General features: G+C 36.0%; 1 protein-coding gene across 6 annotated transcripts in view; it reads right to left on the bottom strand.

Moving 5' to 3' along the window:
• Positions 1–23,192, bottom strand: part of NELL1 (neural EGFL like 1) — a 936,371-nt gene that overhangs the window by 317,520 nt on the left and 595,659 nt on the right. For all 6 annotated transcript variants that reach the window (XM_035266029.3, XM_035266032.3, XM_035266031.3 and 3 more), the window contains one exon: positions 13,216–13,338. In XM_035266029.3, the coding sequence (XP_035121920.3) occupies positions 13,216–13,338 (123 nt within the window). The remainder of the gene's footprint in view (positions 1–13,215; positions 13,339–23,192) is intronic.

Here is a 23,192-nt window from a genome sequence, read left to right as displayed (position 1 = left end):
GGCCTACAAGTGATCTTTACAGAGTATCAGCCAGAATCCATTTCAGAAATACATAAAAGGTTTATTTTCCACAAACAATGATGCAGGTAATTTTATTCATGTAGCATTTTATTTACATGTAGCAGTGTGGCAGAGGCTGCTGGAACCTACCAATATCCATGTCCTCCCCTGCTTCCTGGGCACACATAGCTTCTGCTTTATTGTGGGTGCGGCCATAGACTGAGTTCTGGCCAATTCAAGGCAAACCAAAAGTGACAGGTGCTACTTTCATGATGGTCCATAAAAATCTCTTGTGTTTGACCTTTTATTCTTTTCACATGTGCTGATGGAGTGGTAAGGATTCTGAAAACCAACAGGAGGTTAGAGCCACAAGATAGAAAGTGACTGTATTCCTGAATCACTGTGTGACACACAACCACACTCATCATCAGCTGTTAATGAGATAATGAGTGAAGTTTGCAGCTTATCTGTTATAGCAGCTGCCGTCATTTACTGACCTTATACAAGCAGTTTCACATGTGTTCATCATTTTACCCTAAACATTTTCTCACTCAGGAGCTGAGGGTGAGAAAAAATTTGAAAATGCCATTATATTATTAACAGATAAGGAAATGAATAACAATAGGTCATTTGACTGGTTAATTCTCACAGGACAAGGTGTAACACTCATGTCCTTAGAAGTAAACATCTAGCTGTCAATGAGACAGTTAGGCAAAAACAACAGAAACAGACACTGAATTCAGTGGAGCCAGAAGATGGCTATATTTTAAGGATGAAACAGAGCTGAATGAACTTTACCATGAGGGTATCTAACTTTATTGCAGAAAGCAAACAGAGTGGCATTCACAGGGCTGAAATGAAAACAACAACAACAACAACAAAAAAAAACCGTAGAACTCTGTTTGGGATAGAAATAGGTAGAAATCTGAAAACAGGCAAGTGAGAAACACACATATTCTACTGGTCAGTCCCAGTTAAACATTCCACCAATATCTGACTGAGGAAAGACTACATTTAGCACTACCCCTAAATTATGCTGACACTTTCACATTATTTGTAAACATTTTTCAATTTATCCTTTGTTGCCTTAAAACAGACCTGAGTCAAGAGAAGCCTCTTAACGTATCTGGACCAAGCAGACCCAGTAACAGCACTTGGACTATGCCTAGGCTAGTTTACATAGTATAATGGTCATTAAAAGGTAATAGATCTATTTAAGCTAACCTTTCCTTACAATATGGCACACAACCACGTGAAATAGTTCTTTGGTTCTACTTAAATACTCTGCCCATAACCTGAGTTGATATTGACATATCAAGTAGAACTGGCTGTCATTCTGTAATAGTAGCAGCTGTTAAATACTGTGAATATTTTGCAAATGACTCCTACCCAAAAAAGATCATAATCCAGTAGATAACCTACATATTGACGATGAAATCTTTCAACAGTGTTTCCTAAAGTCTCCTGGTCCATTGAGAATTGTTACTAAGGAAAGGAAAACAATCTTACTCTGATTGCTTGAGAGAAAGTCAATGTTTGGTAACTTATTTTAAAATAAAATTGAACAATACATTTATATGGCTTTGCTAATCTTATGGGTCATTTCAGATGTGACAATTGTGGTTAACAAACATCTATGTAACTCAGCAAAGTACAGCCTGGAGATTCACTCGAAAGAATCAGCACTTGTCTAAGTGTCAGATTTCCACTCCCTCTGAGATACAAGCTGATCTGGTTTAACATGTTTCCTTTAAGCCTCTAGGGATGTAGTTACTATCTACTGGGCTGCAAACTTTAAAATGTAAGCACTGACTTTGGTAAGTGATGGAAAGGCATAAGTTTCTTTGCCTTGGCCCAACCTTGTTAATGCACTATTGCTGGGTTCCAGACTGCAAATACAGCTTCTGTGTCCACCTGCAGTTAGTTGTTTATCAAATTGATAAACATAAATGTCTCTAGATAACTTAGATGAGATCACTAGTTTTATTTTCTAGTTTCAGACACATTTTTCAAAGAAAACAAGATCAGAACTTTAAGCATAATAACCTTCTCTGGGCCTAAACACTCTTTCTTGTCTTAGAACTAAATAGGTATTATAAAGTTCCCCCCTCCCTTCAGGATTATAACTAATATTCCCACATCTAAATTTAGTATCAGTGCTTGTTGGTAAGCATTTTTATGACAAAGATTCTGCAAAACAATTTGAAGTTATTTTAACCTTGCTTATACTGCAGTTAATAATCATGTTAATAGTACTACCAGTCTACTTTTACAAACAATATGAACAGTACATCTAAAATGGGTAGCATTTCTGGGGGTGGAACAGTGAGGGTAAGAGAAGGTTTTTATCATTTATCTTCTCCAGACGTCAGGAGGAAATGGTAATGGAATGATTGCTTTAAATCTATTTGTTTTACTACCCAAGTAATATAGCTTTTGACCTTGTGGGGAGGAATGTCTATGTGGCAAGTATGACGAAGATTGGTTCACGTTTGCCAGAGACCCTGATTCCAGAAAGGCACAAGCCATTTCTTTACTTGGACCTCCTGTACTCAGGTGTAGGGAAATCCCCATTTCTACATCATCAGTACAGCAAATATCTCACAGTTCTCTGCATCCCCTGTTCCACCTTCTCCTCCAACAACTGAGAAGTGAGAAGAGGGCAATCCTGCAGTGGGGTCTGATGGTCCCAGAGAACCAATAACCCCCTATCTTGGTTCATTTGATTCAAGAGAACCAAGATAGATGTGGGACTGTGATTCCCACGCTGTCCTGTATCTATCACCTACTAAGTCAAATGTGTAGAAGTGGAGAAAAGAGCAATGATACCTCACACCTCCGAAAAGCAGTTGTAGTGTTCCATTTTTCTGGAACAAAGTGATCCTGATATTATTTATGATTAAGAGTTAAATGACCTACAAAGAAATTTATTTCATGCTGTTTCAGGCTACATATTAGAATACTGACCTGTATCTCACAAATGTTTCCCACTGGCCACAATTAGGCCAGGACACATACGAAAAGACAATGTCCTATTCAGGAGTACATGCCACACTTGGGTGGGAAGATGCATATGGCAGTATCTTGGATTATAAAGTTTGAGTTATTCATTTTTATTTTTTCCAATAAATATATATTGAGATGATCCATCTCTGTTGTAGGTATGATAAGAAATATAGTAATATATTCCACACATATGTCAAAAAGGTAATCAGAGCATTAAATAAGGACAGAAAATTACTGTCATATGTATAAATATGTGTGTAGTATATACATAATGTTTATGAAGTACTACAGAGCAAGAACCACCATAGGTTCTAAGAGAGAAGTAATGGTATCAATAAAGATGGTAAGAAGAAAAATTTCAGTGGGTTTGTAATTATGCTAACAGTAATACTGACAACTGCTAATGTCTACCGAGCAACTACCATGTTCTAAACACTAAGCTAAATACTATAAGTATATTATCTCATTTAATTTTTAAAGTCACATGAAATAGTACCCTTAGAATTCTCCTTTAAAAATAAAGAAACTGAGGTTTAGATACATAAACTTATATGTTGAAATATGTTCTTTTATAGTCCCCTTTCACAGGTGAAGATAACTGAATTTTAGAAAAATTCAGTTACTTGCTCAATGTCACATAGCTAGTAAACAGAAGTACCAGAATTTGAACCCAGGGTATCTTCCTCCAAAGTCTATGCACCTAATGGTTATAATAGAATTCTCTTTTTATCAGCAGCAAATCTTACAACAACCTCTTCAATCTTTCATCTTAGTTAAGAATTGGGTCTTCTGCTGCCCACCTAGGTAGAGGCTATATCTTTCTTTATAATTCTTTCAACCTCAGAAAAAGAGGTGATACTTTTTGTTTCCCATTTTCACTTCGAGACTAGATCCCTTTGCTCCAGCAAAGCCCCTTTTTTCTATGAAGCTCATTTTGCCACTTCCCCCAACCTGTCCTTCTCCACTGCAACCACTCATTTAGTAAGGTGTTTCTTCTCTGGTCATCCTTATCAGTGATTTCAACATCAATCCTAACCTCATTCTTCAATATATGACTGCATTTTATATTTTATTGAGAAAATAGAAGTTATCATATTATAACCATCTCATCTTTTTACCATCAATTCCACAGCCTCCAAAATTCTACATCTAGCTCTTTTTAGGGCAATATTCCATGGAGAGATGATCATGTGTTAAACTGAGACAAAGTTATGAACATGACAAGAAATAGTTGTATTTGAGATATTGTGAAGGGAGAGATGATAGACTTGTTGATGGGTTGATAACAAATCTGAGAAAGAGAAACCAAGAAAAATGCTTAGATTGCTTTATTTGAGCAACTTGATGAACGGTAATCCCATTGTCTAAGATGGGAAAGAAGTAGAAATGAGAAGTCTGCTATGTGAAAAAGGTATCAAGGATCCTGTTTGGCTGTGCTAGGTTTGAGATATCTGTAATGGATCCAAGTGGACATTTCAAGTAGATGACTGATTATGTGACTCTGGAGAAATCAGGGAAGAGGGTGGGGCTGAAGATATAAATTTAGTAGTCATTAGCATATAGATGGTATATAAAGCCATTATATTTGGACACAATTAGCTAGGCAAGGAAAAAGAGAAAGGAAATGTTGAGCCAATACAGCATTTACTGACTACAAAGAAGAATCCATCAAATAATCAAAGGAGGTACCTGAGACAGAGGAAACCCAGAAGAATATGAGCATTTCTAAAATAAAATGTTTACAGAATAAGGAAGGGTTGATGATTTTAAATGCTTCAGAGAGGTTTAGCTCCATTTAGACTACAGCCTGATCATTAGACTACCTTTGTCTTTTTCTAATTAGACAACCAGAGCCTAGCATAGTGCCTTGCCCATTGTAAGTGCACAATAAATATTTGTTCAAAAAATTTCTATGATGATTGCCTTGATTTATAAATTAATTCCAGCAAGCCAAAAAATTAATGATATTATAGATGGGTATTCTAAGAAGAGAAAAAAGAGTGAATTATAAAACTAAGGAGAATAGGTACATGTAAGAAAAAAGATTCATTCAGTTTTGTGGAAAGGGAGTACATGAAAATATGTCTAGAACCATGTTTAAGAGTTCTACTGTAAAGAGCCTTCAGTATCTCAGAATGTTGATCATCCCAAAGAGATTTAATCAGAAAATTGAGTGCCTGGGGTACTATACAAAACTAAAGTAACAAGGAGAATTACAGAAAATGTGTATTGTTTCTTTCTACCCTGATAATATTATTTCAGATCCTATAGTCTGAAATAATAATCAATTTGATTATTATGAATGTTCTGAATGTCCGAATTTGAATGTTCTGAATTATTACGAATGTCCCAATTTGAATGTTCTGGAGAATGAGCAGGGTGGGTCAGCCATAGTCCTATGCCTTGCCCTTCTGGGGACTAATTTCAGGATCCCATGGACAAGAAATATATTAATAGCTGAGGGCTGGATCATAACATATCTCAGGAAAAGGGATAAAAAGCTATAATAAATATTTGGCCAATATATCAGTAAAAATCAGCCCATAGATATTTTACAGATTTGAAGGATGTGAACTGGCCAATATACAGTCCCGAAGTTACGCTGCAAAACTTTGTTTACACTGGCTTTTCTTGAAAAGGCAAACTATAGGCAAAAGTATGTTTCTTCCAAGTGGCTGGCAGGCCTTCTTTTATTTCTTAATGTGTGTTTAGTAACTTGTCATGTCTCCCTTGTTGCTTTGGCTGTCCAGTGTGTTCAGTACCACCCAGTTCTAAACCTAGATCATAATATAATTACAGAATAACTGAATGAGTCTAAAAAGGTCAATAAAGAAGATTTTAAAACAGACATTATGTAAAAAAGAAGCTACACTTAGGCTGCTTATTGCCTCTCAAAATAGGCCAAAGGATTTGATTATTTCTGATATAATTATATTCAATGTCTATTGGACATTCAATATTTATAGGCATTAAACATAAAATAGAATAAATTTTGTGTATGCAACAGACAATATCCTTGAATTTAAATAGCAGGTCCACTGATGATTTTCCAAAACATTAAAATACAGATTACACAAGAATTTACTTTACAATTTTAATTTTTCTTTGATTTTTCAGAATAATGGTCTAGATTCTGTAGTAATTAATACATCAAGCTACAAGAGTAGGTTGATTTACATCAAATCAACTGGCCAATTCTCATTTTACATCTATATATTTATTGAGCACCCGTTATACACACGGTTTTATGTGGCAAAGGCTAAAATATAAACAGCTAAGTTTAACAAGACATAATACATTGAATCTAGAAGCAAAATTGAGAGGACAAACAATTAATTCTGACTCAGAAGATAAAGGAAAAATGGGACTTGAGCTGGACTGTGAGGGATGAATAGGATTTCATTTGGAATAAGAGGAGGATCAAATTAAGCACTCCAGTATAATAAATGATCCCAAGGAGAGAGAAAGTGGCCAAGAACTCATTCATTGGGCCTGGTCTTTTGGGAGAATGATTAGTTCACTCTCAGATGTGACTGACAAGGTAATGGGAAAAGATGATACCATAAGAGATGAGGTTCAAACTATCTATACGGAAACACATGTCACAGGGCCTTGAGTGCCTTGCTAATAAGTTTAGACTTTATTCAAAAGAAAATAGATTAAGAGAAAAAATATGTATGTTTTTTTCCATCATTCTATACCCATTTAATCATGCCATTAAGGTTCTGCATACCCTTGACAAACAAATTCTTACCATTATATTTTAAAATTGTGTATCCCTGTGTTAAGAGCACTTTGTGATAACTGATGAAACCTAACTAAGAAGGGATTTTTGTCATGCACATTTATATCAGTCTTGTCTTTAGGCTTATCATTTATGGTCAAATCATCTAAAGAATAGTTCTAAAGAAATTTAAAATTCAAATTCCTTATAGTAATATCACCTGGTTCAATTATTTCAATATGACTCTGGAGAGAAGCTTAAACACTACCAAAGGTACACCTCCCCCCAAATCAACCTCTATAGGTAGGAAATTTTAACTGGCTCTAATTGCAATGAGCATAGTCCATATTTGCTGCAAAGATTCTTCTGATTGATTGAGTCTGACCCTAAGTCATCTCTAACCTACCTGCTTTCTGACTTTATAAATCAATCCTATGTGAGGTACAGTCTCAAATCCTTTTTTTTTTTTTTTTTTTTGAGACAGGGTTTTGCTCTTGTTACCCAGGCTGGAGTGCAATGTCACGATCTCAGCTCACCACAACCTCTGCCTCCTTGGGTTCAGGCAATTCTCCTGCCTTAGCCTCCTGAGTAGCTGGGATTACAGGCACATGCCACCATGCCCAGCTAATTTTTTTGTATTTTTAGTAGAGATGGGGTTTCACCATGTTGACCAGCATGGTCTCGATCTCTTGACCTCGTGATCCACCCGCCTTGGCCTCCCAAAGTGCTGGGATTACAGGCTTGAGCCACCGTGCCCGGTCTCAAATCCTTTCTTAAACTGTTATGAAATTGCTCTATAATCAGAAGAGCACTCTTAGAAATATGCTCACAATCCTTCCCTGTTTTTCAATATGAACGTGTTTTTTACAAATGGGCCTGGCCCTAACTGAGTCAAACCCTCCCCTAATATCAGACGGTCTTGCCTCTCATCATTCTTTCCAATATTTTGTCTAAATAAAGGCACCTAAGGGCAGAATTTTAAATTGGCACCTTCCTGAATTCTTCCTCATTACATTAATCACATTTCAAAACTATGTCTAGAGTGCTGTTAAGTACTTTTGCCAAAGGCTTGCTGTTCCTCTTTCTTCTTCAAACTCCCCAGATTTCATCTTCTCTGATTCACAGCCCAGTAGTTTATAAAGTTTATTATCCTTGGTGATACCTTACTATAACAACTTACCTTTCTATTCTCCCTCTCCCTCTCCCTTTCTCTCATACTGCCTGTGAGCCTCTGGAAAACATCTTTGTACATGTAAGGTGTTTATTTGACTTATTTAATTCAGGATTGTGTTTACATCTTTAGCATGATCTGTCACATTAATCTTTCTGTCTATATCAAACCTCTGGCCTTCTGTTTCTGGCTTTCTGTGTTTTCCTTGTACACAGTTCATCACCAGCTCATCAAACAGAAATTTCCAGGAAGCAGCTTGTCTGCACATGCACTCAGTGCAAACATACTCATAATGAATGGCCTCAGAGCACTACAGGATTCTAAAGAGCCTTAGGATAAAGATTTCATCTCTATTCCTGGAGTTTCTATGGTGAACTGAATTCTACTGTAGCGATTTGCTTTTAAAGGCAGTCAACATTAAATTTGGTTAGATGATTTCTTGAGAGAAGGGAAGATACTTGACTCAACTTCCTTGTCCTAGACCCAATCATGGTGCACGGGTCAGGGAGTGAGAAACCCCAGTGAGTGGGCCACATGAGTATACCAAGTGGCAAGATGGGCCTGAAGATCCTATAGGGCCAGCATTCACCCCAAAAATATTTCCAAGGCTAAGGAAGCAATATTAAACAGTAAATACAAAACTTCATGACAGAAGAGAGAGATCGTGGGAACAATTTAAAGCTTTTTTTTTTAATATCTTTAATTAGCAAGTTTCTCCTGCTTTTTGAACAAGGAGCCTATGCTTGCATTTTTCTCTGGGTTCTGCAAATTACATCGCCAGTTTCCCAGTGGATTTCTATTACTTGCAACCAAAGGAATCCTAACTAGTGCATATGCTTTTCGCATAGCTCTGTATTTTCAGTAATTCTTTATAAGCCTATTTCACATGAGATAATACCATTTTGTAAATCTCCTGTTGGGTTGGAAAAATTTGTTCAAATCTTTCTCCAACACTAAATGGTGAAATCCCTGGGACCTTGTCTTATTGGTTTTTGCTCTTTTGGTACCCAGACACAGAATTCATACTTACTGTATATTTTATCAGTCATTAAGAAAAGAATGCTTTCAAAGATCACCACGACCTATCCACAGCTAATGACAGATAAGAGAAAAGACTTAGTTTATTGGCTACATGTTGACAACTGCCTAGTTAAAGCTCACTTTCTGTTTTGGCATTAATGCAGGACTGGGAAAGCAGATAAACACTCTGCTGCAGATAAGCCTAACCCTCATGTCAGGTAATGCAAATCTGACTTCAAATTCTTTGCATTTTGTCCATTTAAATTCAAATGCCAAAGTATCGAGCAAAACAAGTTGCATAGTTTCAGAATGACTTCAGTCTATTTATTAAATATGTGAGTAATTTCTTTAAAAAAATATAGATTGTCATTGTGCACTCTCTTCCCTTTCTGTTTTCTCTTTAGTTTCTAGTTAGAATACAATGTGTGTGAGAGAGAATTAAATGATGAACAGCCAAGGGAGGAAGAGGAAAGAAAAAGAGAAGAAAAAGGGGAAGGAAAAAGGAGGAAAGAGAGGGAACAAACTAAACGCAGTTCCAGTAGTTCAGTTAAATCAGATTTAACTGTGTCTTACTCAAAATTTACTTGTGAAATAGAATAATGGCATCAACTTCTCAAGGTTATGGTGGGAACGAAGTGAAATCATATATACAAACACGTACATCAAGGTTTCTTGGACATACTTAGTGAGAGTTTTTGTAGCTGAACAAGTATTTTCCATCCAAAAGAAGAAAAGATGCCTTACATAGGCATCAACCACCATGGAAGCCCATCTGAGAGAATTCAAAGCAATTAGTATTGTTTTAGAAACTGCTGCCTTGTGTAATGCTTACTAAAAGGCATGTTAACTGTTTACTTCTATCCATATTTAGTCAAGTCTATGAACAAGACCATGTCTATCTAGAAAAGCTTTTCTATATTTAACACTTAAAAATACTTAGTTCTGCCAAGAGCAGTGGCTCATGCTTGTAATCCCAACACTTCGGGAGGCTGAGGCAAGCGAATCACTTGAGGTCAGGAGTTGGAAACCAGCCTGGCCAACATAGTGAAACCTGTCTTTATTAAAAATACAAAAATTAGCTGGGTGTGGTGGTGCACATCTGCAGTCCCAGCTACTCAGGAGGCTGAGGCTGGATAATCGCGTGAAGCTGAGAGGTGGAGGCTGCAATGAGCTGATATCAAGCTACTACACTCCAGTCTGGATGACAGAGCAAGACTCCATCTCAAAAAAATAAAAAAGTCTTAGTTCAAGTTGTCTGGTTATTCATGTCCAATTCTCGCTGTAAATGTTTCAGTTACAGATGGCAAAATTAACTATAAAATGTGCACCCTGAAGTTGAGACACAAATTTGGGTACTTCAGGCAGAAAGCCATAAACTGCCATCCTCTTCCTCCACTTCCTTCTTTCTTATTATAACACTAATAATAGTATTTAGTTTGTATAGCATTTAATAGTTTCAAACACTCAATATATATTCCCTTAGTGATTCTAGGCAATAATATTGTTGCATAAGCAGGAAAAGTGATACTAACCAAAATTTTTTTTTGAGATGGAGTCTTGCTCTGTCCCCCAGGCTGGAGTGCAGTGGCATGATCTCAGCTCCTTGCAACCTCCCCCTCCTGGGTTCAAGCGATTCTCCTGCCTCAGCCTCTTGCATAGCTAGGATTACAGCTGTGTGCCACCCTGTCCAGCTAACTTTTTGTATTTTCTTTTAATAGAGATGGGGTTTTGCCATGTTGGCCAGGCTGGTCTGGAACTCCTGACCTCAGGTGATCTGCCTCCTTTGGCCTCCCAAAGTGCTGAGATTACAGGCATGAACCACCACACCTGGCCCTAACCAAATTTTAATATATAAAAACATAAAAGTTACAATTCACCAGTAATGAAACTAGGTGTAGAGTACCGGTAGTTAAACAGGTGTAAAGAGTACAAGCTCTTTGTCCAATTGTTCAACTCCACCATATTGCCTTCCCATGCTGTATTTATGAAACACAAGACTTTTCCTTACTGAGGTCGACACAATTGATTATGAGAATCACTTTAAGAAAATTATTTTCCCTAATTCATAACTTACAAGGCAAGATATGGTTCCCCTCACAGTCTGTGGACACCAGGCACATTATTTGAACTCATATTTTTTCACAGATGAACTTACAAAATTCCACGAAGGTGAAACCATCACTTATCACAATGGCAAGAGAGAACTTGGCAAATACAAACTCACTGGACAAGGGCAATTAATATTATTTAATGAGGTAACATAATTCTGAAAAAAGTGCATTAAAATCCCTATGTTGCTCCTCAGATTTATAGCACCAGCATGCAGATACCAGCAGTGGGCTTGATAATCCATGGAATTATATTAATGCTTCTGTTTCCTTGTTTTGCTTTGGAAATATCCTCAGAATTTAAAAAAGCTGAACACTAGTTTCTTTGCTTCATGGTACTTTAGAAAAAATACACACAAATATTCATGTATAAAAGACCACTGGAAGAAATGAACTAATATGGAATTCATAGCAATAAGTGAATTTTCTTCTTTCTCACGCATAGGTAATAAGATGACAAGTTTGCATGTTTCCAATCTTTATGCATGTACGTAAATATGTACATAGATATTTATACATATTAACTTAGATATTTGATGACACTATATCCTATATTATTCTGAACTTGATTTTATTTCTTTTTCTTTTTTTCTCAAAAATATATCTCGGGTATCTTTCAATGCAATGTGCGTGTGTATGTATGCATCTGTGTGTGTGCATGTGTGTAAATACAAACGCTTAGAGTTTTAAACCACTGCATTCTACTCTACAAAATGCATATGCCAAAATAAATGTAATCATTCCATGACTGATGGATATTTTGGTTGTTTCCAGTTTTCAGTGAATATAAACAATGCTGCAAAGAAACACTCTACATACATTTTCCCCTCTTCATGAGCCTGTGCTTTTTAGAATAAATTTCAAGAGGTAAAATTGATGGAATCAATAGAATGCCTACTTTGAATGTTGATAAATTTAGTCAAATTGCTGTTAAAAAATAAGAGTTTTACCAATTTTCACTCACAGTCATGTATTAGGCTTTTTGCTTCCCTTACCTTAACCAACACAGAATAAAATAAATGTTTTTAAATTCTTCCCCAATCCAGTCCATAAATATGGTGACTTAATCATTGTAAATTATTTTTCGCTCATTACCAGCATTTCATCCCTGCAGAGGAATACTGATAATGTGTTTACTTGTCTTTGGGCAAGTTACTTAACCTCTCTGTGTCTCAATCTTATTGCTTCTAAAATGAGGATGATAATAATACCTACATCACAGGATGTTTTTCATTTTCTTTTTCCTGTTGCCTATTTTTTTCATTGTGATTGTGCCTTTCCTCTTTGATGATTTGGTGAGTTAACACATAGTAAACAAGCACTAACTGTGTGCAAGGGTCCACTCTAAACAGCAGGGGCAGTTGGGGGACAAGATCAAGTCTTCACTGTCATGAAGCTTACATCCTACTGGGGAGGTAGATAACACAGAGACAAGAAAACACATAAATGTGTAATATTCTGTCAGGTTGTGTTTGTGAAGGAAAAAAACCAAGCATGGTACGGGCTAAGAGGTACTAAGCTTGCTATTTTAGATAGGGTGGTCAAAGAACATTTCTGTGATGAGGGGATATTTGAGCAGAGACAGGAAAGACATGAGCACTGAGGCCGAGACAACAGCAATGCTGAAGGAGTAACAGGGACCCAGTAGGCTGAGGTAAAGGGATTGAGGGTGAGAGGAAAGAGAGGTGTCAGCTGTGAGCCGGGGACCGGATGCTGAATGCCCTCATAAGCCAGAAGGAGTAATTTTAATTTTATTCTAAATGCTAAGGGAAGCCAGAGCACTGGCTTCTGAATTGATAAACTGCTCTCAGACACTGAGAGAGGCTACAACTGTAACTTTCCTACCCAAGCAGATACCACAAGTGTGAACAGAAACAGTATCCACTTGCCCTCAGAGGAAAGCTCACAGGAAAGCAAAGCAGATGTCCGCAATCGAAGCTTCTCTCCCAAACTCATGCCAAGAGGCAAAGCTGAACAGAGCCGCCAAGTTGTATAACTGTGACCCTGACCCACACCTACAGCTTTTTCTTTCAATTCAAAAGCTAAACCTGAAGCATTTTTCTTTTTCTCTGATGCACAGCACCCTTGATGGTTGATAAACCAGGAGCAGGAAACTCTGATGCATGAGTGCTGAGAGCCCGGGCAGAATGGGGGCTCACAGCTCTCCCCTAAGGTGGCACGCCTACCTTTGCAGATGGTCCCGTTCCCCACGTAGCCCGGTTTGCAGGTGCAGCTGTGTCCCTGGACAGTGTTGGTGCAGATGGCATTCTCATCACAGTTGTGCTGGCCACTGCCACATTCATCGTGCTCTGTTTCCAGGGTGAGAGAAAAAGAGAAACACCTTTTCTTAAGTTGGAATTACTGGTATTGGGAAACTTAGCTGGAATTCACCAAGTAAGAATAACAGTGACTACCACTTGTATGTACCTTACTATGTGCTTGAAAGTTTCTGTTGTAATCTAAACTCTGAACTAAAGATGTTATTATCCCTATGCTGTAGGTAAAGAAACAGTGTCAGAGAAGTCACACACGTTACAGGCATCACAGGATTGCTAAGTGCTGCCCTAAGGCCACTGTTTCTTCCACCTTCTAAAAAGCTTTTCACACAAATCCCAAGGTAATGTTTGTCAATAGGGGGAATTTTGCACTGCCTCACCCTGCAAATATATAATACGTCAGAGGGCATTTTTGGTTTCCATGATTCAGAACAGAAAGTGATACTGAAATCTACGGAATAAAGGCCAGAAATGCTGCTAAGCATTGCACAATGTGCAGGAGAGCTCAAAACAACTAGCCAGCCTACAATGTTCACAATGCTGAAAAATGTTCACAATGGGAAACATTCTATTCAGGTTAAAAAAAAAAAGAAAGACAAAGGAAGAAAAATAACGACATATATGAGAGATTCCATGGCTTTAAACTGCAGAGGAAGGCCAGTGAATACAGCCTAGCAAAGGAGAATCTCCCAAGAAAATTATCAAAGGAGTAGCACTGGTCACAAGAAAGGCTGGTGAGCACAGGACTGCGCTGAGAACAGGAAAAGCATTTACTCTGAGGCCTCTGTTTAAGGGCCTTGAGCAGTTTAACTCTAATTCTCCACAGAGCCCACTTTCACAGGGTTCAGAATCTAACCTCTCGGTAGCTGTCTGCCATGCAGTGATATGGTTATATATATTCAAATAGCTGTGGCATCTTTAATCCATAAGACCTGGAGGGAACCCAACCTAACCCTATAAAACAGATGAAAAGATTCCAAGTTAGAAACTAAGGTTTCATAGATAACCATAATTTCCTCTCATACTCAATAAGTTTATAGAGTTATTCAAATAACTATTCTATAAACAAACAATATGGCAAAGTTTATGCCCTTTATTCCTTTTAACGTCTGCTAGTATAACTTCTCACAAATTTTAAGAAGAAAAATCCAATAGGACTATTCAAATGACAAAAAAGTTGTAAAGCAAGTATAGAAATTCCAGCTATAAATCTCAAGGAAATAACACTAATTGAACAAAACAAAAAAATAGTCACTATAGTTTGGTAAGTGAATTGTTCAACCAATGTACTAACCAGCTAAAATATCATCCATCTTCATTACCATTTATTTTAATATCCTAACAAGGGCCCAATAATGAGAAAGGTTAAATCCTGCAAAATAAAACTGTTTTCATCATGCATACACAATAGAAGTAGAACACACACATGCATCTGACTCTTGATTTAACACCTGAAATATTTTCCAAATAAAATTTTTCTTTGGGCCTTAAAACCAACCCAAACTATCAGTAAGAAATGTGCACAGGTTACAAAGCAGTGAGAAAAGAAGATAAGATTTATGAGGACACACTACTAATCTGTGCTTACGTCATCTCCAGCACACTCCAGAAGTAGTATGTCCCATGCATGTCTCCTCGAATTTACGAACCTATCAAATACCTAGTATGTGCAGGTGCAATACCAGACAATGTTGGAATCATTAAAAAGTCTAATAATTCAGACTTGTACTCCAAGAGTTTTCAGTCTCCCTCCTTAAATTCATTTAATAAATGAATTTATGGTCTATGGGGAATACAAAGATGAGTAGATATGGTCTCTGCTACCCTGAACATTTTAATAGAGGTAACTAACTGAAACACAGAAGAGAAGTGATAAGAGTTATAAGCAGTTGACCTTACATTTTATCATATAAATGGAACATATTTTAGAATGAAAGGGTGCTCTACTAATAATAATACTGGAATAACAAGCATAGCTCAGAATGACCCAGGCAAACTAGCATGTGTGGTTAGGCCAGATAAGAGGAATAATGATAAACTAGACTGAGTTCATTGGAGGGAAGAAATTCCTTCTAATGGAGAGAAGAGAAAAGTCCTCTTGCAAGAGGTAGTATTTGAAATAATCTTTCATGATTGGTCAAGGTTTCTCAATTAGAGTTGCTCATGCAGGCTCAAGTATGGAGAAAGGTATGGTTCTGCACAGCATTCTAAAAGCCTGAACTATTCTTTACCTATCGGGACTTATCTTCCAATATTCTTGAAGAAAATCTTTTTTTCTAATAAGGTGGCATCATTGCTGTCCTGCACATATATCAGTTTGTTCCTGCCTCTCTAGTTTTTCATATTGTTTCCTTGACCCATAATACTCTCTCACAATATAGTTGGTTTATCTGCCTTTGCCTGGCTTCAAACACCACTTCACACCCATACTCTCACCATGATCATGAAGCCTTACACACTTTTTCCCTATACCATGAATTTCATCTATCTTAGAACTTTTATAAAATTTACTATCTTAACATCTTTGGAGGCAATGATATCATAATATATTGCAATGGTATTTGCAAGTTTTGTCAATGCCATAATTGACTTTGAGGAGAGGAATTGTAGCATATTTTCCACAACCTTCACTTTGTCTATTAATACATTACATAACGGCATTGAACCTAGAGAATGCCAAGCACTGAAGTCAATATTTAATGTATATTATACCATTTAAATGAAATAAGTGTGCTCATTTTACAATGAAGAAACTTAGACCAAAGTACTTTATGGAACTTTCCCAGGATCACAGAACTGGTAAATAGAGAAGCTCAGATTGTGAATATAGACACTAGATGAACACAACACTGAACAGCTGGAAGCTAATTTGGATGTGGCTGAAACTAAACCATGACATGTGGAAATGATATTATAATGCCCACAACACACTGTCTTCCTGTATTCTAGTCCCCAATTCCTACTGAGATCTGTACACTTACTGAGAATATATGACCTATTCCCAAAGAACAAAGACTATAGAACTTCCAGATTTCATTTTCTTTACTTATACCCAAGTTTTCAAAATGACCAGGATCTTCAAAACAGTGTTTAACAGAGACAGCCAAAGAAAATATGGTTTTCTTCTAGAAATATCACATTCCTTTCCAGTTGCTAAGGATGCTGAAAAATACATGACAAGTGCTTGTGAAAGATGGACTGGCCTAGAGGTTAAGAGTGTGAACTCCAAAGCCACCAGCCTAGGTTAAAAGATCCTGGTTTGCCAATTACTAGCTATGTGAACTTAAGTAAGTTACCCAACCTCTCTAAGATTCCTCATAAAATGTGGACAATGATAGAACCTATCACTTGGGATTGTCATGAGAATTAAATTAATTAATATAGGTAGAAAACTTATAGCATGTTACAGCTAGTAAGTGCTCTACAAGTATTAGCTATTTGATTATCATTGTTGCTGCTGCTCCTACTCCTACTCCTCCTACTAATTCTACTAATACTGATGCTACAATTACTTGAGGGCAGACTTAATCATAGGTTGGTGGTTACAGTTGAATTGAGACAGATGTTATTAAGATGACTAAATAGAGGTGTCCAGCATTCACTTTCCCAAAAAAGGACCAAAACAGTAGATAACCACAAATCAAACAGAGTAAGGAGGAATACTGGGATTCAGTAGAAAAGTTATGAAGACTCTTTAAAGTACAAAAACTTAGAAAGACCTTAAAGAGAGGAAAGCAAAGCATCTGGTACCAATTAGTTTCAAGCCAAGAGGGACTTGCATTGTGGGAAAAAAGAAAGTGTGAGATGGCCAGTAACCATATTTCCACCATGGACACCAGCAAGTCTAGCTGCAGAACAGCCTCACAGACCTTAAAGATCCTGATCCCAGCACAGGGAGCATTTGGAGTACAAGGATCACTTGAGCCAGGAGGTCCAGGTTGCAGTGAACCATGTTCATTCCACTGTACTCCAGCTTGGGTAACAGAGAGAGACCTTGTCTCAAATAATAATAATAATAAATTAATAATATTAGTAAAAACTTCCCAATATTTGTGAGAGATATGAACATCCAGATTTCGAAAGCTAAGAGCCCCCAAATAAATTTAACCAAGGCACATTACTGTCAGACTTTCAAAGAGGGAATGCTAAACACTGTGAGAGGAAAACATCAAATCACATATAAGAATCAGACTAACAGCAGATTTTCCACCAGAGCCCTGCATGCCAGGAAAGAATGAGATGATATATTCAAAGTGCTGAAAGAAAAAAATGCCACTCAAGAACCCTATACATAGAAAAACTAGCCTTCAGAAATGTGGAGAAAACAAAGTCTTTCTCAGAGAAGCAGAAACTGAGGACATTCTTCACCACTAGACCTGACCTATAAGAAAAACTTAACAAAGTCCTACATTGGGAAGTGAAGGACAATATATACATTTTTTAAATTACTTTTGAGTCATATACTTTCATGAAAGTAATACTCATATATAACTCACTGGTAGAGCAGATAAACAAATACAAAGGGAATGGGATAACATATTACTATTACAGAAAACCACCAAACCACAAAAATAATAAAAGAAGAAAGGAACAAAGGGTATATAAAACAACCAGAAAACAATTAACAAAATAACAGTAGTAAGTCCTCATCTATCAATATCAACCTCAAATATAAATGGTTTCAATTTCCCAAGTAAAAGATACGGACTGGCTGAATGGATTTTTTAAAAGACCTAATTATATGAAGGTTATAAGAAACAATATCACCTGTAAAAACACACACCATCTAAAAGCAAAGGGATAGAAAAAGATATTCCACAAAAATAGAAAGCAAAAGTAAGCAGAACTATGTTTACATCAGATAAAATACATACTAAGTTAAAAAAGAAAAAAGAAAGATAAAGAATGTCATTATCTAACGATAAGGGAATCAGTTCAGCAAATATACATAACAATTGTAAATACACATGCATCCATCACTGGAGGACCCAAATTCATAAAGCAAATGTTACTAGATCTAAAGAGAGAGATAGAGAGAGAAGAGACTCCAATACAATAATGATAGGGGGCTTCAACACTCCACTGTCAGCATTAAATAGATCATCTAGACAGAACATCAAGAAAGAAAGATAGGATTTAAACTAGACTTAAGGCCAAATAGACATAAAAGACATTTGCAAAACAATATATCCAATGACAAAGTATACATTCTTCTCATCAGCATATAGAACATTCTCCAGGATAAAACATATGTTAGGCCACAAAAGTCTAAACAAATTTCTAAAAATTAAAATCATATCAAGTTTCTTCACAGACTGCAATGGAATAAAACTAAAAATCAATACCAAGAGGAACTTTTAAAACTATACAAAAACATGTAAAATAAACATGTTTCTGGATGACCACTGGGTCAATGAAGAAATTAACATGGAAACCATAAAAATTCTTGAAATAAAGAAAAACAGAAACATAACACATCAAAACCACTAGGGCAAAGTAAAACCAGTATTAAATTTATAGCAATAAAAGCTGACATAAAAAGAGTAGGAAGATTTCAAATTAGCAATCTGATGATGCACTTCAAGAAATTAAAAAAGCAAGAACCAACCAAACCCAAAAGTAGTAGAAGAAAAGAAATAATCAAGATCAGAGTAGAACTAAACTGAACTGAGACTTAAACAATACAAAAGATCAAAGAAACAAAAAGCTTGTTTTTTTGAAAAAATAAACAAAATCAACAAACATTTAGCTAGACTAAGGAAAATGAGAAATGACCTAGATAAACAAAATCAAGAAACTGAAAATGAGGAACATCACAACTAATACTACAGAAATATAGACTCATTCAACTAGGCCAGATACAGTAGTTTACATCTGTAATCCCAGCACTTTGAAAAACTGAGAAAGGTGGATTGATTGAGTCCAGGAGTTAGAGACCAGCCTGAGCAACATGGTAAAACCCGATTTCCACAAAAACTATAAGAATTAGCCAAGCATGGTGGCTCACACCTGTACTTCCAACTACTTGGGAGGCTGAGGTGGGAAGATCGCTTGGGCCCGGGAGATCAAGGCTGCAGTGAGGCATGATCATGCCACTTCACTCCAGCCTGGGCAACAGAGCAAGACCCTGTCTCAAAAAACAATCATTAGAAACTATTATGACAGCTATATGTCAACAAATTGGAAAAACTAAAGCAAATTGATAAATTTCTGGACACAGGTAACCTATCAATTTTAAACCAGAAATCAATAGGAACACTGGACAGACCATAACAAATCAAAAGATTTAAACAGTAGTAAAAAATCTCCCAACAAAGAAAACCCTGGGAATGGATGCCTTCACTGCTGAATTCCATGCAAATTTTAAAAAAGAATTAACTATCAATTCTTCTAAATTATTAAAAAACTGAAGAGGAGATAATTCTTCCTAACTCATTCTACAAGGCCAGTATTACCCTGATACTAATATCAGACAAGAATATAAGAAAGAAAGCAAACAACAGTTTGCTGTAGTTTGTTAATCCCTGATTAACACAGATGCAAAAATCCTCAACAAATACTAGCAAACTAAATACAACAGCACAACACAAAGATTACACATCATGATCAAGTAGTATTTACCTCAAGATCCAAGGATGCTTCAACAAACACAAACCAATAAATGTGAGATACATCACATCATTGATCAATCAACAGAATGGTCAAAAACAATATTATCATCTCAACAGATGTAGATAAAGCATTTGATAAAAGTCAACATCCCTTCATGATAAAAACTCTCAATGAATTACATAAAGAATCAATACACCCAGACACAATAAAGACCATATATGCAAGCCCATAGCTAATCATACTGAATCAGGATAAACCAAAATATTTTTTTCTCTAAGAAATAGAAAAAGACAAAGAAAACAACTTTTAGCACTTCTAGTAAACATAGTACTCAAAATTTTAGCCACAGCAATTAGACAAGGGAAATAAATAAAGCGAATCCACATAGGAAAAGAGGAAGTCAAATTGTCCCTGCCTGCAGATGACATAATCTTATATACTGAAAAACCCAAAACCACCAAAAAGAACTAATAAACAAATTCAGTACAGCTGTAGGATACAAAACCAACATGTAAAAATTGGTACATTTCTATATACCAGCAACAAACTATCTGAGAAAAGAAATCAAGAATGCAATTGCACTTATAACAGCTACAAAAAAAATTGGAATAAATTTAATAATAAGAATAAATTTAACCATGGAGGTGAGAGATCTCTATAATGAAGATTACAAAATACTGATAAAAGAAACTGAAGAGGGCATGCAAAATGTAAAAAAGTATTCCATGTTCATGAATTTAAAGAATTAACATTGTTAAACAAACCATACTATTCGAAGTGATCTACAGATTCAATGCAATCCCTATCAACATACCGATGACATTCCTCATAGATATAGAAAAAAATCCTAATATTTGAGGAACCATAAAATCCAAATACCCAAAAAGTAGAACTGAGCTAAAACAATTAAGCTGGGGACATCACACAACCTGACTTCAAAATATATCACAAAGCTATAGCAACCACAACAGCATGATACTGGCATAAAAACAGACACATAAGCCAATTGAACATATATTTGATATATATGATAAACCCAATGATAAATTCATGTATTCACAGCTGATATGGTTTGGTTTTGTTTCCCTGCCCAAATCTCATGTCAAATTGTAAACGTCAGTGTTGGAGGTAGAACCTGGTAGGAGGAGACTAGGTCATGGGTCACTGGATTTCCCCCTTGCTGTTCTCATAATATTGAGTGAGTTCTCATGATATCTGATTGTTTAGAAGTGTATAGCACCTCCTCTTTGCTCTATTCCTTCTGTTCCTGCCATGCAAGTCATGCCTCCTTCTCTTCACCTTCCACCATGACTCTAAGTTTCCTGAGGTCTCCCTAATGCTTCCTATACAGCCTGCAGCACTGAGAGACAATTAAACCTCTTTTCCTTATAAATTATCAGTCTCAGGCAGCTCTTTACAGCAATGTAAAAACAGACTAATAAAACAACCAACTGATTTTTGGCAAAAGAGCCAGCAACATACATCATAGAAAAGACAACCTCTTCCTTAAATGCTGGGTGCTGGGAAAACTGGATATTCATAATGTAGAAAAATAAAATTAGACCCCTATTTCTCACCATATACAAAAATCAGCTTAAAATAAATCAAATACTTATATATGAGACATCAATCAATAAAACTACTAGAAGGAAACACAGGAGAAATGCTTTAGAACATTGATATGGGCAGAGATTTTTGAGTAAGACTTCAAAAACACAGACAACAAAAGTAAAAATAGATCAGTGGAATTATATTAAACTAATTCTTCTGCACAGCAAAGGAAACAATCAACAGAGTAAAATGGAACAATATTTTTTCAAGCTATCATGTGATAAGGGATTAATATCCAGAATATACAAAGAACTCAAATAATTTAACAGCACAAAAGCAAATAACCCCAAATAAAAATTGGCAAATAATCTGAACAGTCACTTTTTTTAAGGCAGCAATATGAACAACAAGTATATTTTTTAAATGCTCAACATTAATCAAGGAAATGAAATAAAAAATACAGTGGGATATTATCTCACCCCAGTTAAAATGGCTTATATCGAAAAGACAAGCAATAACAGATGCCAGTAAGGATGGAGAGAAAGAGAACTCATACAATGTTGGTGCAATATAAGTTAGTACAGCCCTTTTCAAAAAAAGTGTGGGTATTTCATAAACTAAAAATAGAACCACTGTATGATCCAGCAATCTCACTACTGTGTTTGTCTAAATGAATAAAAATCTGTATATTGAAGAGATATTTGTATCCCCATATTTACTGCAGCACTATTCACAATATCCAACATATGGAATCAACCTAGGAGTCCATCGACAGAAGAATGGATTCAAAATGTGTCATGTATACACAATGAAGACTACTCAGTAGTAAAAAGAATAAAATCCTGTCATTAGTGGCATCATGGATGAGCTTTGAACATTATATTATGTAAAATAAGTCATGCACAGAAAGATGAATACCACATATTCTCATTCATACTTGGGACTTAAAAAATTTGAGTTCACAAAAGCAGAGTGTAGACTTGTCGTTATGATAAGCTGGAAAGATAGTAGAGAGAGAAGAATAGAGACAGGTTGATTAGAAGATATAAAATTATAGCTAGATAAAAAGAATAAGTAGTAGTGTTCTATAGCACTATGGGGTAACTATGGTTAGCAATAACTTATTGCAAATTTTTAAATGCTAGAAAATAGGATTTTGAATGTTCCTAACACAAAGAAACGATAAATATTTGAGGCAATGAATATGCTAATTACTCTTTTTGATCATTACCCATTGCATTCATGCATTTAAATGTCATTCCGTATCCTATATATATGTGCGCTTATTACATGTCAGTTTTTTATTTATTTAAAAATTTGGAAATCTTTCTATTTCTTTTATAGCTAATAGTTTAGGCAGAATGGTTGTGAGCAGATAGGCATTTGAAGCAAATTAAATTAGAATGCCTCTTTGCAGATCCAAAGAAATATTTGCTTACAATCAATTGTAGTCCCTAGGAAATAAGACTATAGATTAGAAAGGTGAAAAATACACATTTAGGATTGTTGCTGTATAACCTACATTTGGCTATCAGATATTTGGAATATCCAATTTATCAGAACAAAAAAAAAATGGTGGTCGCAGCAAGCTATCTCTATTTCTTCAGTATTAATAATAATAACGATCACAACAATACTTATTATTTTGACTAATATTGAAGCACTACTTAAGTAGTCATTATCACATAGTTCCTTTCTCCTTTCTTCTCCTTTCCTGTCCATGG

The sequence above is a fragment of the Callithrix jacchus genome, chromosome 10, assembly GCF_049354715.1.
Source record: "Callithrix jacchus isolate 240 chromosome 10, calJac240_pri, whole genome shotgun sequence".
NCBI lineage: Eukaryota > Metazoa > Chordata > Mammalia > Primates > Cebidae > Callithrix > Callithrix jacchus.
This window is presented reverse-complemented; position numbering and strand designations above follow the sequence as displayed.